The following is a 17,651-nucleotide window of genomic DNA, read 5'->3' on the forward strand; positions in this document are numbered from 1 at the left end:
TGCAAAGCCCTGTGCCAGTTGTTAAGTGGACAGTAACAAGGCGATGAGGGGGATAAACTAGGCAGGCTGGATGAACCTATTGAAAGTCCATCTGGCATGATGTCCTTAGAACCCTGCAGCACAGATACACGGATCACCGTACCCTAAGATGGCAATAAGATGCCTGTTGGTTTGTAAATGTGCAAAGCCCATTGCTTTATGTGATTGAGTTTTACCAATAGATGGCTGGTGGTTGCACTTCTTCGTTCTAAAATGGCACATTTTAATAAGCGAAGCTTTACCGAGGGTTGATTTGCTGCCAAGGGAGCGGAAACGGGTGCAGTCTCGGCTCTCCAAGTCAAGTTGATTTCATTTATGCAGCCGGTCTCAAAAGGCTTCCCAGGCCTCGTTTTATGCCACAAGGGGGATCGGGATCAGCTTTTATTTGGTTGAATTGAACATGAAAGCCATATCTGATGTCACTATTCAGCATGTTAATACAGAGCCTAATTACCACCACATAATTAATTACCACCTCCAAAAATATGAACATTTTCATGCTTTATTTTGCGGCTTTGCGAATGTAAATGCTCCTGACAATATCAACGTCTGGGCCTACTCCGAATGCTATTCGGTATCAACCAAAAATCAGTTTGATTTCTGAACCATAATATTAAACCTCAAAAAAATATGTATTTATTTTCAGTGCTGTACAATATACATCTATGTCTCTTTTCCATGGACCTAACTGCAAAATCAAGGATGGAATGTCCTGGCCTGCTCGCAGCCTGCTTTTACACCACCTCTGGAGGATATCAGCCGTGTAAACCAGCCAGGACCTTTAGAACCTGAAGAATGTATCACTGAGCGCACACCTTGCTAGCATGCCTGTGTGGGGCTGTGTGTGTGTTTGCGTGTGTGTGGGTGTGTGCTTGTGCGCGTGTGTGTTTTAAAAAGAGACAGAGGGGTAGGAAGTGTAGGCACTTGAGGGTAGTACGACATATTGATTTTACTGGTGCTTGGGTACAGTAAGGTAATGGTGTGCGACTGACAATTTATGACAGCACTGCTGAATCTTTTACAAGTGTGTGGCAGAGATGTGGCGGTGGGTTTGTGTGTCTGTGTGTTTGCGTGTGTGCTTGTGTGTGTGTGTGTGTGTGTGTGTGCGTGCGCATATCCGTCCGTGTACCTATTTGAAATCTGTATGGCCCTTTTCTATTTGCACAGACAATTCAGAGTGAAGTAAGACAAGGGAATCCCACTGCGAGGCGTGACCCCCCTCCCCCCTCAGCTCCCACCCCCCCCCCCCCAACCCTAACAACCCCCCCCCTTCCCCTCATCCTTTGTAATGTCTAACTTCATCGCGGCGCCTCTCTGAATCTGGTCACGTCACTCTGCCCACAGTGACTCATTTATTCGACATGAATTGGGAGGGAGGATGAAAAGAGCTTCGATTAAAGCCGTGCTTATCTCTCTCAAGGCCCCTTCTCTCGTCTCCTAGCCTTGCGCCCTACATCCTGCTGCAGTCCTTCCCTTTCAAATTCTTCATGTTTATAAAGAAGCCATTCCACATTCCAAGTCCGGATGCATCTTTGCATGTCGGGGTTTGTGTATGAGTGTTGTCCTCAGAATCTGACTTTATTAATATCCAAAGGTCTGGAAATTAATCTAAAGTCTGATGGCAGATTACCTCAAATCTGCGTGAAACAGGGCGTTTCACTTCTTTCGACTCATACTTGTTCTGACCAATCATTGGGCTGGAGTAGTGGATCTGTAAGCCCCTCATTGGCCAACACGAACTGGGCCAGCAATAGTTAACATTAAATATATGTCTGTAAAGGTTTCAAATCAACATTGTACGGACTGTCCACTGCATAGATACACTAATTTAAATCTGAACGCTCCATCCACTTGACAAATTCCTTGTCTTTGGTAGAATGTCGTGGTAGTGAAACAGGAAACAAGGGGTGAGCCCTCTCACTGTCTGAGAGTATTTTCTATTGTTTTGTCGATAAGCCTAGTGTATATTATCAATGCCTCTCACTTTATATTAGGTTATATTATCAAACATCACCCCCTTAAAGCTACAATGTGTCGGATTGAATCCCTCCCAGTTGGTAGGCGAGAGTCTTTAAGAATTCAGAAATCTCAACAACATGGTTCTCTCCAACCTAACTGGCTGTGCAACTGTTGGACACGAACTAAGCGTAGCTCGGCTGGCTGGGTGCCATGAGTGGGTGGGCTGCCGATTATTGTTCACAAAGAGAGAGAGGTACGTGCTGGCCAGCAATGAAACCAGCATCGATCCGATTAGCCTACAGATACATCCGGCTCATTTAATGCTATAGCTCGTTAACACCACCTCCACCTCTCTCTCCCCTACCCCACCCCCCTCTGCCGACGCCCCACCCCGCCCAGCCGGTGCAGGGATTCGACTACGCCAAGCAGCACCTGGGGCGGCAGGGGGGCGACGAGGAGATCCAGCCTGTGACCCAGGACACCCTCATGATGGCCCTGCCCCACCGCGACGGACCCCTGTCCCTGGAGAAGCCCCCGCGGCAGGACAGCATGGCCAGCAGCAAGAAGAACCACCACGCCGGCACGGACACGGGCAAACGGTGAGCGCACGTCCCCTGGTCACGTGCTACAGCTCTGGCTGGCCCAACGCCTGGCCTGGACAGGTTTGGTATTATAATTGCCTTGTTTGCGTCCTGGCCAATGTTTTGTTTCAGTTTTATTCCATGCCACGCATTACACATTCCACGTTTTCGTTGTTGTCATGGGGCCATAATCTATTCCATAATGAAACATGACATTGTGCCGAGGTCAACCCGCAGCTTATATATGTATAGAATACGACACCATGCACGTGTGTGTTCGTGTGTTTGGGCCTATGTGTGTGTGTGTGTGTGTGTGTGTGTGTGTGTGTGTGTGTGTGTGTTTGTGTGCATGTTTCTCCAATGACCTTTTGAATCTGTCTCTTGTCAAAGTGAAGCCATCACCAGCCTCCTGATTAAAAGAAAGTCGTTAGCGGGTGTCCATGCAGGTTTGGGGGGCAGATTATCTCTTATGAGCGAGAGCTTATACCTGCCTCATGTATTAATGGCAGTTTAAGCATGGCTAAGTTAAAGCAGTTTACAACACACAATTAGTCTTCACAGACATTGATGTTGCCATCTTATTATACGATGATTAATCAATGTGGTGTGAAAGCAAATCCCTACGATTCCAGGAATGTGAAAGCCCTTTTTTGCTAGAGCTCTGTATTACGGTGTGATATGATTTTATTGTTCTTTTTTATTATAATAATCTTCATTAGTATAATTATCATCGTTGGTATTATCGTCATTGCAGCGCAGGTGTGTGTGGTGCTGCTTGTGGAGACGTCGTGTAATGACATAACCGGAGTCTGTGGGCGCCAAAGCGTGTTCTCTCCTCCCAGCTCACAGCCTCCTCTGTTGCTATGGTTACTTGCGCTAGGATGCCGACGGAGGACGGTTCCGTCATTGGCAACGAATCAGAGAAGCGGAATTCGAGCAGGGGCGTGACGGTGCAGAAAGTCTCGGCGCAGCACAAAGTGACAAAGGAGGAGCGGCGCAGAAGGGAGGGTGAGAGGCACAGGGACGCCAGCACACACATGATGCCTACCCACAATCCTCTCTGGCGCCGTGGACACCCTCACGTACGCTCGGAGTTCAGAAAGCATGTTTTATAAAACATGTCTCGGGTCAACTACGTTGAACACACACACACACACACACACACACACACACACACACACACACACACACACACACACACACACACACACACACACACACACACACACACACACACACACACACACACACACACACACACACACACACCATTGAAATCATGTCCAATGCAACCTTCTGAATACCCCCCCGCCCCCCTTCCCCCCTCAAAATGGTATCCAATCGGCAGCGAGCAGAGTTGGACCCAATAATGCATGAGGTAGACATTGTATGACGATAGCATACTTCAATGCAGTGAATGGCAGAAGCTGATCCATAAATTGACCCCAGTCAGTTCATTGTACACAGTATTTAGAAGTCATAGCCTAGGGGGGGAAAGTCTCGGAACAAAGGACTACCAGATGTAAACCAATCACAGACTGGCGCGACGAGAACCCTGATTAATCCTCTGCTCTATTATTCCCTCTGTTATTTATGAGCCACATCCTTTCATTTATAACGGCGCTGTCCTTAATAAAACGATTTAATATAAATTCCATTAGTTAAATCCATACATGATTCAGCCCGACTCTAAAACGGTATTGATTGTGTGTATTTTAGTGACTTTAATAATGCATGGGGGGGATGAGACGAGGCGAGCTGGCTGCGGGCTCGTGTCGTAACGCGTCACTGAGGTAATGGAGGTGCGAAGACAGATGGGCTCATCGCTGGCAGACATGAGTGGCCCGAGCATCTGGGGTCAGGGATGTGTGTGTGATTTATCACCCGCGGCGCGCCTCCTCGTCCAGTGACAGGAGAACACCGCCGTCTGTGGGGAGCTCGCATCAGCGCCGTGCCGGAATCCGTTTACCTTCGAACAGTGGTGCATGAAATGCAGAACGACGAGATAGATGTTTGATACGGAACCGGTTTCTGCAGATGATTCTATTACCTTGTTTATTCGTTTATTTAACAGGGACTGAGCACAACACAGTAGTGTGGGCCAGAGCTTGCTAGATAGCTAACTTGCATCTGTGGTTTCCTGAGCAGGAAAATACTTGTGCACTGTACACCTGAACAGGGTAAGGTGTATGATGAGAGTATATGAACGGCTGTCATTGGCTTGAGAGAGAGAGCAGAGGTCCTTCCCCAACCGTTTGTATACTACAGAACGATCCATTAAAACAAATAAAAGACAGAATCAATGGCTGAAGAGTCCACGATGGTTATGATAAGACGCGTGCTTGGGCGTACAGAGCGTTAACTACAGTGTGTGTGTGTGTGTGTGTGTGTGTGTGTGTGTGTGTGTGTGTGTGTGTGTGTGTGTGTGTGTGTGTGTGTGTGTGTGTGTGTGTGTGCGTGCGTGCGTGTGTGTGTGTGTGTGTGTGTGTGTGTGTGTGTGTTTAGATCCGTATGACAGCTCGTCAGGCTCCCTGCAGCTCATCTCCATTAAGCCTACAGCAGCCCTGGCGTCCTACTCACAGCCAGCCTCCTCCGACCGCAGCCAGGAGTCGGCCGTCGTCAACGGAGAGGTGACCCACGCACACGCACGCGCACGTACATGCAAACACAGACACAGACTAACACACAGACACAGGCACAGACAAACACACACACACAGACACAGACACAGAAAAACACACAGACACATACACCCACACAAACACACACATAGCCATAAACATGCACACACAGAATCAGACCTACTGACGTATAGAATAGCATTCACACCTGGTCACACACACACACACACACACACACAGAGACACACACACACAGAGACACACACACACAGAGACACACACACACACACACATACACACACACACACACACACACACACACACACACACACACACACACACACACACACACACACACACACACACACACACACACACACACACACACGCACACACCCACACGTGTTCACATGCACATGCACATATGCATTGACCCAGCTACACACAGACACACACACACACACACCCACACACGCACACATCGATATAAAGGCCCTTACACCTGCACACCTGAAAATGTGCTGACGTATAGGAAAACACAGATCTACACACACACACACACACACACACACTATAAATGCATGTTTACCATGTATAGGTAGCCTCGCTGTTTCGCTGAAGCAAACTCGATACTATAAGAAGAAATGGATTCAAAGTAATTTGTTCTGCAGCATTCGGCTAGCCCCTCCCCCCCTCTCATCCGTCCAGTGTACTGGATTTACTGCTCCCCCTGGCAAGGATTTGAACCTGGATGCACTTGGATGGTGTTGTTAATGAATAACAACAGCAAAACAGGCCTCCCTTTGTATCACCACCGTGTTGAGAGAGGATGGGAAATGAAAGAAGGCCATGTTGAGGTTTTGCTCCACATTAACTTGAGGAAAATGAGAATCAGGATCATTTAAATCCTCTGATGGTATTTGGCAAGGCTTGCAGCACAGCAGAGAGAGGGGGCGTGGTCTGATTAGGCTATGATGTAATGACGGCATGCTAACTTGATATGAACTGTCTCCCTCCTAGTCCCTTCAGTGATCCCAATGGATGAATGCATTGAAGCGATTTAAATAATTATCAGACAAGGCTTTCACTTCTAATAAACTCACCAGCTTTACAATGGATTTGATTGAAAACCATTTTGAAACGGTTTGAATCAAATCAAGGAATTCTAAGTGAAACATTATTCCTTTAGCGATATGCGTCGTTATTTTATTGATATTCCACCTCAACATGTCACTCCCAACAAATTATGTACTGTATGTCCTCACCTCCTTGTCTCCTCGCCTCCTCGTCTCCTCGCCTCCTCCTTCCCCCCCCGCTAGGTGAATCTGGCGCTGAAGCAGAAGTCGGACATCGAGCACTACCGTAACAAGCTGCGGCTGAAGGCCAAGAGGAAGGGCTACTACGACTTTGCCTCGGCCGACGCCGGCAGCGGCAGCAACGTCAGCCGCAAGGCCCCGGACCAGCGTCCCCGGGGTGGGGACACAGGACACGAGCGGACCCCCGGAGAACCGGGGAGACCGCCGGAGCCCGACGATGAGCGGGGTGACTCCACCTTCGTCAAGTCTCGCCGGAGGTGAGGGGGCATGGGGGTGACGGTGTGAGAGAGAGGGGGACCAAAAGGGAGGGAGCGATCGAATGCAGGCCGTGGCCGGCCATTTCTGGGCCCTTGACCTCATGCGCTAGCCCTGAAAATGTTTGCGACCCCAAAATTTAACTCTAGTTCTACTCAGTTTGTTTTTAACCCGATCAATGTCTGTCTTTTGTGTCGATGTCCCCGTGATCGTAATCGCATCGCTCTACTCTAAGGGATTAGTAGTTGTTCGCTCGTGGCTATGAATCAATAGGGAGTCAGTTTGTATGTGGCAGGATGTCTATGAGACCTTATTCTTTTCAATGGTTTTGCTAAAATGGATCATCATATATCTGTAGTTTATGTCATCGATCTCCTGCGACCACATATGCAAATCACTTGACCCCAAATGGGCTCTCGACCCAAATGTTGGGAACCTGTGTGCTAATGCTTGGACACTTTTGCCTTTTACGTTTTAAATTAAGTAAATTCATCCGTCATTTAGCAGACTATGTTTTTATCCAAAAAGAAGGGTGACTTAGGACCCTCAAAACATACAGACACTGTATGTTTGTAGCTGACCTTGTTTGAAAATAAGCAACAAATTGCAAGTGTGTAGAGGAATAAGATGGGAACTTTTTCTATGATATGTGATGCATTTCGCGCAAGAGCTAGATATCATACTTCACATTTCACATCTTGCCAAGATGTAGAGAGTAATCAATTGGCTATGACTTGCAGCCGCCCCGCCATAGCATGGCTTGTTAAGTTGGCTGCGTGTTTAATCATACATGCTGCTTCAGCACTGCTGGCGGCTATCTGTCTCTGTGTGTGTGTGTGTGTGTGTGTGTGTGTGTGTGTGTGTGTGTGTGTGTGTGTGTGTGTGTGTGTGTGTGTGTGTGTGTGTGTGTGTGTGTGTGTGTGTGTGTGTGTGTGTGTGTGTGTGTGTGTGTGTGTGTGTGTGTGTGTGTGTGTGTGTTTGCATCTGTGCGTGTGTGAGAGAGTGTGTGTGTGTGTGAGTGCGTGTGTGTGTGTGTGTTTGAGAGTGTGGGAGCGTGTGTGTGTGTGTGTGTGTGTGTGTGTGTGTGTGTGTGTGTGTGTGTGTGTGTGTGTGTGTGTATGTGTGTGAGTTATCGCTGTTTATAAAGTCAGTGTACTGATATTTTTCTCCCTACATAATCATTTTATCAGTGCTGCATGATGTGCTGTCCATCTTCTTTCTCGATAATAATGAGACATAAGCTATATTAGGCTCAGGAGTACACTGGACCGAGCTCTGTTATAGGCTGCAGAGGCAGCAATACATGAAGATGAAATCATTTATTCAGACCAAGGGGTTACTACCCCTCTGATACACCGTGGCCTTTCTTTAAAGTCTAAAGCGATATCCTGCGATAAGCTTGTGTACAGAAAGATTGGATGTGTTATTTCTGTTACCAAACCTGTATACAATCATGAACGTTTGAAATCTGAAGTGTAAACAGCCCTTGAGAAGGGTTAAAGATACCCATCTTCTCCAGTTGATTGTAATGCAGGTAATTATTTTTGCTACCTCAGCTGTTTCATGAATATTACATTCTCTTCAGGATGAACTTGAGGGGGGAACATTAATCTTGCGATGTTAATGCTATGTTTGTCTTGGAGCACTTGGCAAAGCACTTAAAACAGATGATGTAAGATGTTCTCGCAAATATGGGAGTTGAACTTTATGTTTATAATCACATAGTCATAAAATAAATAGATTTATGCAAGATGATAATTAACACAAATAACATTGATGATCACCAGAGCTATTATTTGCTCTCAATCTTCTTGTTTGTATGCTCTTGTAAGCAGCCTTGTATACCATTTGCTCGAACTCAAATGTTAATTCTAGAAAATAAATGTTACATTAATCAAACAATTAATACAATAATCATTACATTAATCAACCTTTTGAGTTTACACGTTATGTGTCGTCAACGGACCACCACCCCGCCATCGTCTTAGAGAAGGCTAACGGCTCCCACCTAATTGCTACGAACGTTTCCAGTCGTTAACCTCGCCCACACTACTTCAATACTAATTCCAAACGCTTGTGTTAACGGTCAGGCACTCCCAGGTGGGGCAGCCGGCCTACCGCAGCAGGCAGAGCATCAACAGCCCCAGCCCAGGGGGGACGGAGATAGACCTGCTGGTGATGAGGGAGAGACCCAGGAGAGGCATCCGCAACAGCGGCTATGATGTGAGTCCTTTCTTCCTTCTTCGTCTTCTCCCTCGGCTTCTTCTTAGTCGTCGTCTAGATCTTGATCTTCTTCTTCTTCTTCTTCTTCTTCTTCTTCTTCTTCTTCTTCTTCTTCTTCTTCTTCTTCTTCTTCTTCTTCTTCTTCTTCTTCTTCTTCTTCTTCTTCTTCTTCTTCTTCTTCTTCTTCTTCTTCTTCTTCTTCTTCTTCTTCTTCTTCTTCTTCTTCTTCTTCTTCTTCTTCTTCTTCTTCTTAATTTTTAACTGGAACTTAACTGGAAGGATTACGATAAGTGTCCCTATTGAGGCTCACTCTCTGTTATCCCCTTACAAGAATAACTAAAGGGATGTTTCTCTGAAGATCCCGATTTTGTGCTTGTTCTGAAGTCACACTTGTACAGACCATGTGAGACTGTTGTAATTATTTAAGATGATGATGCTGATGATGATGAGGAGGATGATGCTGATGATGAGGAGGATGATGATGATGAGGCTGATGATGATGATGATGAAGATAAAGATGATGATACAGCTCTTCTCTGGCGTCTCGGGCAGTGCCCAGGGCAGCCATGCGTAGACGCCAAACCTGACTTCCCAGGTGTGACTTTAACAACCTCACTGCGCTCTTATGCACTCTGGCTCATTCATATTTAACAGTTTCGTTTTATAGGGTTATCGGGTATGATTTCAGAAAGCCAGACCGACGTGCTCTGCACTTTTCTACCTCCATTATGATACAGTTGTGTGTGTGTGTGTGTGTGCGTTTGTGCGTGTGTGTGTGTGCGTGTTGCTGTGGTGGTGGTTTTCAAGGAAACGTTTGTTGCTAGACTTCTTGGTATAGCAAATGAACTCCCAGGAAGTCTTTTTCTTGGACAGAGTCCAAGGATACCAATGCAAACCATTGGGACAGCAGCCACAGCACGCTCTCTGGTTAAAAATGTTTGATGTCTTGGATTAATGTTATCGATGTTCCTGTGTCCCCGGGTGTACCCAGTGTATTGGCTAGTGCACTTACCAAGAATCCATCCATGTAGTTCATTTTAGGAAAACATAGAAATTGTAGACAGAGACAATATATCCCTTTGATGTATATAATCAAAATACTGAATCAATGGCAAACAAATACATTTACTTAAATTAATGTATTTCCCCAAGTCAGAAAGACACTGTTGTGATTGATCAGAGCTTCATTCTGCGTTCTTTGGATGATTACAGAGACAGATATGCCACCTGCTATACTAACCAACTGAAGCGCCTCATTTGACAGTAGTTGAAATGGATTGGTATGTTATACTTTATTAGTCACTCAAGTCACGTCACCATACTCCAACTCTAGTGTTTCCCTTTTCTACCTACTCCACTGTAGATGTTGTCCTAATCTAAATATATAATGTTCCACTGCCACCTTACTCACAGTGTGTAGTGTAGAGTAAAACAACGGCTGCTGGGGACGGGGCAGAACACCCGATGTGGTGGAGTCGGTAAGGGTAGGGAGATGTCCTCCATCTAAGTTCGTCTGTGCTGCCAGGCTAATGTGGCGTCCCGGGACCGTGGTACAATGCAGTCAGCAGCCGCTCTGTGTCGATTCAAACCCAAGTTTTCCCTCACGCCTGCCGTCGGCTGCAGCCTCTCCATCTGTCGGCTCCACCCCTTCTTCTCGCGTTCTTACCCCGAGAACGCCGGAGCCCAGGCTGCATGTCGAGGTGAAGAGGTGGCTCCTCTTGTGCTGGTGACGTCTGCTCTGCAGGTTGTAGATCTGGGTCATCTCGTCATCACACGTGTCACCGTATGTACAGTAGAGTGAGGCAGGTCACAACGTCACAAAGTCAAAGTGACCTAGATGGGTAAGCACACATCTGTTGGGATGTACAATACCTGAGATGGAACCATGATGCACTTGATTCTCCCCTCGACTACCCCTTACCAAACCACTGCAACAATAATCTACCAGGCTGGTGTTCTGATTCCTGAAGATACTCTGCAGTCTGTGAATACCCTTTTAAGGAAACTTTTTTTGTGTAGCGATAGACTTTTTTTTTTTGCAGTTAATCTAATATTGATGGTATGCTTTGATTCTTCTCATCCGCACTCGTACGTCGCTTGGTGTGCACGCGAAATGACTAAAGGTTCAAATGTAAAACGCCCCATCCGTGATGATGCCTTCCACTTATCCAGGCTATTTTGTTCATTTTGTTTTGCTATACGGCAAGTTTGACCACAAGTGTAGGTAAGATAGATAAGATGAGGGGGAGGGGGGAAATAAACGTCTGTAGACCGATGGCAATCTGCTGCAGTGCTTAATTACTTGTCAGTAATTTGCAGGGTTGTTTATCGCTGCAGTTAATGCAGGAGAAAGGGCTGGGGTGGAGAAGGGGGGAGACAGGGGAGAGTGAGCCAATGAATAAAGCGCACCCTACTGTCCCACAGTTGTGCTGCAGCGCCCAGGGGGGGGGGGTGACACACGGGCATAACTGAACCACCAATGGATCTGCAGTAGCAGTAAAGCTGACATATCTAAAGCACGGCAGCAGAAGCAGCAGCAGGAACGTAGCATAAGAACAGTAGCATAAAATACACTGTTTCTGGCTCTCTCAGCACTTGTGTCAACCTGCGCGAGGAAGAGTTGTGGCTCTGTTAGTGTCTGTGTGCATGTGTATGCGTGTGTGTGTGTGTGTGTGTGTGTGTGTGTGTGTGTGTGTGTGCATGTATGTGTGTATGCGTCTGTGTATGTGTTGTGTGTGTGTGTGTGCATGCATGAGTGTATGCATTCGCATGTGTGTATGTGTGTGTGCTGTGTGCTTTGTGTGTGTGTCTGTATTTGTGCGTGTGTGTGCTGTGTGCGTGTGCATGCGTGCGTGCGTGCGTGTGTGTGTGTGTGTGCGTGTGTGTGTAAGTGTCTATGTGTGTGTGTGTCTGTGTGTCTATGTGTGTGTGTGTCTGTGTGTCTATGTGTGTGTGTGTCTGTGTGTGTGTGTGTCTCTAAGAAAGAGTGGTGGGGTGGTCTGGAGGAGTAAGGAGGAGTAATGGGACAGGGATTCTACTCTCTGGCCCTCAGCCCCCTTGGACCCCCTCCCCCGCCCAGCCCCCGGTGTATTTGTACTCTCTCGCTGTGTATTGCTACCGGATCTCGCCATGTATGACGATCTTCACTGGGAGTCTTGAGCGCATTCTGGCTCTGTGCCAACTTTATTTGGAAAGCAGATTCAGAAAGACAGCCTCATGGTGTTTTGCCAGCGATCAGCGACTTTCACTTTCAAGATGCCTGTTACCGTGTCAAATGATCAAAGTGTGAAAAGATTTTTGCACAGTTATTTAAAGGCTTGTGTGTGTGTGTGTGTGTGTGTGTGTGTGTGTGTGTGTGTGTTTTTGTGGGTGCATGATTTCTGATTGTGTTTATGTCTACATGTGTGTCTATGTGCAAACATTCATGTGTGTGCATGAATGTATGTGTGTGCATATGTGGGTGAATGCATGTGTGTGTTTGTGTGTGCATGTGAATTCATACACGTGTGTGTGTTCGCACGTGAATGCATGCGCGTGTGCATTTATATGTGTGTGCATGAATACATGTGTGTGTTTGTGTCTGCATGTATGTGTCTGTGTTTGTGAATGGGTCTGCATTTTTGTATGAATGTGTGTGTGTGCATGTGATGCATGTATGTGTGTGCGTCCGTGTGAATGCTTGTGTATTTGTGTGTGCGTGTGTACATGAATGCATGTGTGTGTGTGTGTGTGTGTGTGTGTGTGTGTGTGTGTGTGTGTGCAGACCGAGCCGGAGCTGATCGAGGAGACCAACGTGGACCGGCTGATCGGCCAGCGCGGCTACCTGTACGGCCGCGGGGTCAAAGGTCACTCGGAGACCTCCACCCTCAGCTCGCAGCCCTCCATCGACGAGGTGCGCCAGCAGATGCACCTGCTGCTGGAGGAGGCCTTCAGCCTGGCCTCCGGCGGCGGCGGCGGCGGTGGCCACTCCACGTCAGGGCGCCACTCCCACCACCGCCACCCCAACCCCGGGCACTACGGCCCCGCCCCGCCCCCGCTGCCCTACTCCGACGTCATCACCAGCGCCCCGGGCACAGTGGGCTACGGGCGGGGGGGCCTGCAGTGGGCGCCGTCATACGGGGCCGACCCGTACCAGTGCAGCATCCCCAAGCCGGTGAGTCGCCCGGGAGAGGGAGCTCGTTATAAAACAGACGCCAGCTTGGATTAGCAGGAAGGACGCTCGTTCACCAGCCACCAGCCTTCCCCCCCCCCCCCCCCCCCCTTTCTGCCTGCACTAGACTCCCGTCATCTCCTTTGTTCTGTTTTGTGTTTTATTTATTTACTTTACTGGAGATCCGTCCCAATGAAAGGCCCGTTATACGTTTGATTTATTATTAAATACTTTTTCGCGGGCTTCTTTTGTGCCTTTTATGGGACAGGAAAGCAGGGTCAGGGGAAGAGGGGTAATGAAGTGTAGCAGCTACTGCGCCTCAATGTCCGCAGTCTACCAGAAGGCATCCCCTGAACGAGAATCCGAACCCCCTTACCTGCATTTTGTGCTCATGACCTGAATGTAAACTCTGACGATGAAAGTGTTGGCCAAATGAGTGCATAGGCTGACCTTTATTCTTCTGTTGAAAAGGCCTTTCGCTTCACCCAGCTCCCTGACATGGCCCTGGACTCTCCTCCTCCTCCGTCACAACTGCCCCCCCGCCCTGGGACCCCTCCCTGGACGTCCCTAAGGCGGTACGGCCTGCACAACACTCACACGTGCGTACAGACTCATGCATACATAGATGTCACACACACACATACACACATACACATCCAAACTGACATCAAGGCGCTGTGGAGCCTTGAGAAAACACATTGTGGCTAGCATCTCTTAAGCTCCTGTTTAAATTAGGATGTTGAGGCTGCATATTGAAAAGCACTAAGAATATGAATGAGACGCATTCCTTGTTCTAGCGTGGAATGTCTGCGCCCCCTACTGGCCAAGAGCTGATATTGCGTTGTCTCCTCACATGAGCGTCTCTCTTACATCTCTACCTGCCTCAGCTCTTCATCGGATTTGAGACCTAGGGGCCGGAGCCCGGTGGCCTCAGCAGCTGATATGCGGCTGGACACCCAACCGTACCATCCACCGGTGACCACCAACACCACCACCACCACCACCCCTGCCCTACCATCCTCCAACCCTCCAGAGCGCCCCAACTACTCAGGTACGCCTGGCTGTGTGTGTGTGTGTGTGTGTGTGTGTGTGTGTGTGTGTGTGTGTGTGTGTGTGTGTGTGTGTGTGTGTGTGTGTGTGTGTGTGTGTGTGTGTGTGTGTGTGTGTGTGTGTGTGTGTGTGTGATAATTCACAATGTGAATCATAGTGTAACAGTGATGTTTTCTCGCGACAGGAAATCCAATAACAGCCGTCTATGCCATCCCAGCCAGCAGGACCGGATATTCAGAATACATGGCCTCCACACCCCCAACCTCCTACCACAGTCCCTCCTGGATGTCCTACCCCCCGGAGCCAGAGGACGTCCCCCCACAGTGGGGAGAGTCAGTAAGGCAGCCCTACCACCCTGGAGCCACTCTCTATAGGAGACCCACAGAACCTGTTTCTGGGCATAGGCACCTACAGATGCTTGTTTCTATTCCATAGATAACTTTGAGATTTTCTTTAGATACGTGTTGCTGTACATTAAAGTTAGGGCAGGCAGTTTCATTGAGAAGCTTTTTTTTGTCATATTTGTCGAAATTCTCTTTGCATCCCGATTCCTTATAGCAATCAACAAATCCAATGTAAAGGCCTGTATCTGGGGCTTTCGCTGGCCTGTCATAAGCCTGGCCAATCATTGAATACGGGCCGAATGAAATGATTGAATGTCCTAGTGTCTGTCTACATAACAATGCAGTGACCTGGGCGCAGTCTGTCGCGGAGACCTCCACAATCTAGGCAGACCTGTCGCTAAAGCTAGCTATAAAGTCATCTGTTTTTGGGGATTGGCTTTGGAGGCGGTCCTGAATGGAGAGTGTGATTTTTTTGTCGTACCGCAGCTTTAATGCCGTGGTATGTTGGATTTTGCCAGTGCCAGGGGCACAGTTTATTATAAATTCAGGAAATGCCTTTCCCATTTGTTTTTCCGTAATCCCTTCTTTCGTTAATGGTACTAAATCCACAATTGCAGTGATTAGCTTGCTTTTAGTTTAGATTAGATAACCTTATTGATTCCCCAGGCGGAAATTAATTTCCCACCACACAACAGAGAAACAAACAGACAGACGTGCATGTCTGCGTGTGCATGAATGTATGTGTGTGTGTGTGTTTATGTTTGTGTGTGCTTGTGCTTGAATGCATATGTCTGTGTGTGTGTGTGTGTGTGTGTGTGTGTGTGTGTGTGTGTGTGTGTGTGTGTGTGTGTGTGTGTGTGTGTGTGTGTGTGTGTGTGTGTGTGTGTGTGAATGCATCGGCTAATGTGTGTGTGCGTGTGAAGGCATGTGCGTGTTAGTATGTGTGAGTGATTGTGTGTGCGTGTGATTGCATGTGTGCGTGTGCATGTTTGTGTGTGTGTGCGTGTGAATGCATGTGCGTGTTTGTATGTGTGTGTGTGTGTGTGTGTGTGTGTGTGTGAATGCATGTGCGTGTGTTTGTGTGTAGCCACATAACAACACATTGAAACAGTACAGTGGGTTGCAGCAAACCATTAAACACCTGGATAGCAGCGAGTACTAAAGACATCCGCAACCTCCACAGCCTCTGCAGTGTCCTTTGTGCGTTAACAATATATATATATATATACACTCAGTTTAAAGCAAATGTTCCCATTACCAATGCCTTGGCTGGTCTGTTGCAGGTACCCTTGCCGGGGTATGTGGAGTCGTTCCCCCTCCCCCGCTACCCGCAGTCCAGTCCCCCACTGCTCCCGCTGCCCTACATCCAGGCCCTGGAACTGCTCCCCGACACCCCCAGCCCGGCAGCCAAGCAGAGCTCTCCCCTCGCGGTGAAGAACATGGACAGCATGCCCCTCACCAGCCTCTCCACTTCAGCACTGGTGCAGGCCATTCGCCTCGAAGTGGCAAAGCTGGCGAAAAAGCAGAGCGATATGTTTGAGTTCCAGGTGTAATACGGCCCCCTATTGACCGGGAGGGGGGTTGCAATGGAAAGGCTCCCACAGTAGCAGACGAAAGGTGGATCTCCACACAACAAACTGTTTTTTTTTTATATTTGTATTATAAACTTACCAACGTTCTTCTTTCCCAAACTCCAGCTTTATTTTAAAGGCATAGTAGAATGATGATTTACTGAATTAATTTGTCAATGATCTTCGGACAATGATGTCGACCAGCTTTGTGCAGATGTGTCAATATATTTCCAATTGATAAAAAATTATATTATATAATATATATAGCAATGATAATATATATATAATAATATATAAAATAACAAAGATGTTTTTATCAATGATTATTCCTGTCCTTAAATGCACATGTATGAGATAGCAATGGTTTTATTAGCTGTACTACTGAGAGGACCAAATTGTGGAGGACCACACAATGTGACACAAAATCCAAGGGAAGTGCTATATTACTTTTATAAGCCCCTGTTTTTGAGTGGCACAACTATTTCTTAACTCATCCATGACATAAGACCAACTGCTAAACGTGGATGACATGACTCAATGAGCAATCTAGGAAACTTCTAACCCTCTATTCTTTAACAGGCAGTTGACAAATTAGTGGAATTATCCCCCCAAATAATAACTTAGACTCTGAGTCAAATCAGCACAGCATTTCTTCTTTCTTTTCAAACAAAATATAGACCTATATTACCATCACAGATACGCCTTGTAGACACTGTAGAGTTGTGAACTTGACCCTGCAGTGTGAGAACGGCTGTAGGCCTACTGGTCACATCCAGTCCTGTTCGGACCGGATTTCCAGATACAGTGTATGTGTGCGGCCTCTGAACCCGCTGTGGGAAACACGACATATTTGACGAATGTCTACTTGAAATTCCTACTGATTGTACTTCGACTTTATTTTCTAAGAGCTGTTTAAGACGCACTTTATTCTCTCTGTAGTCTCCTGACCACATGCTTTGTTGGTGCCGCCTTTTTTGCCTAAGTTCTGTTTTTTTTCATGGTTCGATTTTCTTATTATATATACAATATATATCTGCCTTTAGGTGTTACTCACTAGTTAATATTATTATATTTTTCGTGCTGTGAAAGGTTATAGCCTACATTAAACTTGTTTAATAATGCAGCTGCTTGCTTAATGGCAGACTGGATGGCTGACAGAAAGTGTTGATCGTCTGACACCTTCATGCATTTACGTCCGTACGAGGCGAGAGGTCTCTCCAATCCCATTCAGAAATGTGTGCCGATTATTACTGTAAAGACAATAGCGATTAACATTTTGAACCATAATAACGGAACAATCTCTTCGTATTTAACTGTTCAACCCTCTCTACTTCTTGGCCTAAAGAACTGTTCTGTTAACCCTTGCTTGTTCATTTGTACTATACCTGTAAAAAGTTCCATCACCCCCCAAAAACGAGAGCTGTGTTGCCCAGGTGATTTTTCAGCTGTAGGCCTACCAACAAGTACAGCAATCTCACCATGAACTGTGTAAAATAAAAACATTTTTACTCATGTAACGGAACACTTCTTCTGACATGTCCA

The 17,651-nt window shown here is 47.0% G+C and overlaps 1 protein-coding gene across 1 annotated transcript in view; it reads left to right on the forward strand.

The window, feature by feature from the left end:
- Positions 1 to 16,091, forward strand: part of kiaa1549lb (KIAA1549-like b) — a 45,745-nt gene extending 29,654 nt beyond the window's left edge. Inside the window, exons 18-27 of the mRNA XM_056608061.1 lie at positions 2,398 to 2,597; positions 3,460 to 3,587; positions 5,085 to 5,209; positions 6,520 to 6,773; positions 8,862 to 8,994; positions 12,758 to 13,147; positions 13,616 to 13,719; positions 14,032 to 14,195; positions 14,379 to 14,530; positions 15,822 to 16,091. Of these exons, the coding sequence (XP_056464036.1) occupies positions 2,398 to 2,597; positions 3,460 to 3,587; positions 5,085 to 5,209; positions 6,520 to 6,773; positions 8,862 to 8,994; positions 12,758 to 13,147; positions 13,616 to 13,719; positions 14,032 to 14,195; positions 14,379 to 14,530; positions 15,822 to 16,091 (1,920 nt within the window). The remainder of the gene's footprint in view (positions 1 to 2,397; positions 2,598 to 3,459; positions 3,588 to 5,084; positions 5,210 to 6,519; positions 6,774 to 8,861; positions 8,995 to 12,757; positions 13,148 to 13,615; positions 13,720 to 14,031; positions 14,196 to 14,378; positions 14,531 to 15,821) is intronic.
- The last annotated feature ends 1,560 nt before the right edge of the window (positions 16,092 to 17,651 follow it).

The sequence above is a fragment of the Gadus chalcogrammus genome, chromosome 14, assembly GCF_026213295.1.
Source record: "Gadus chalcogrammus isolate NIFS_2021 chromosome 14, NIFS_Gcha_1.0, whole genome shotgun sequence".
In the NCBI taxonomy this organism is placed as follows: Eukaryota; Metazoa; Chordata; class Actinopteri; order Gadiformes; family Gadidae; genus Gadus; species Gadus chalcogrammus.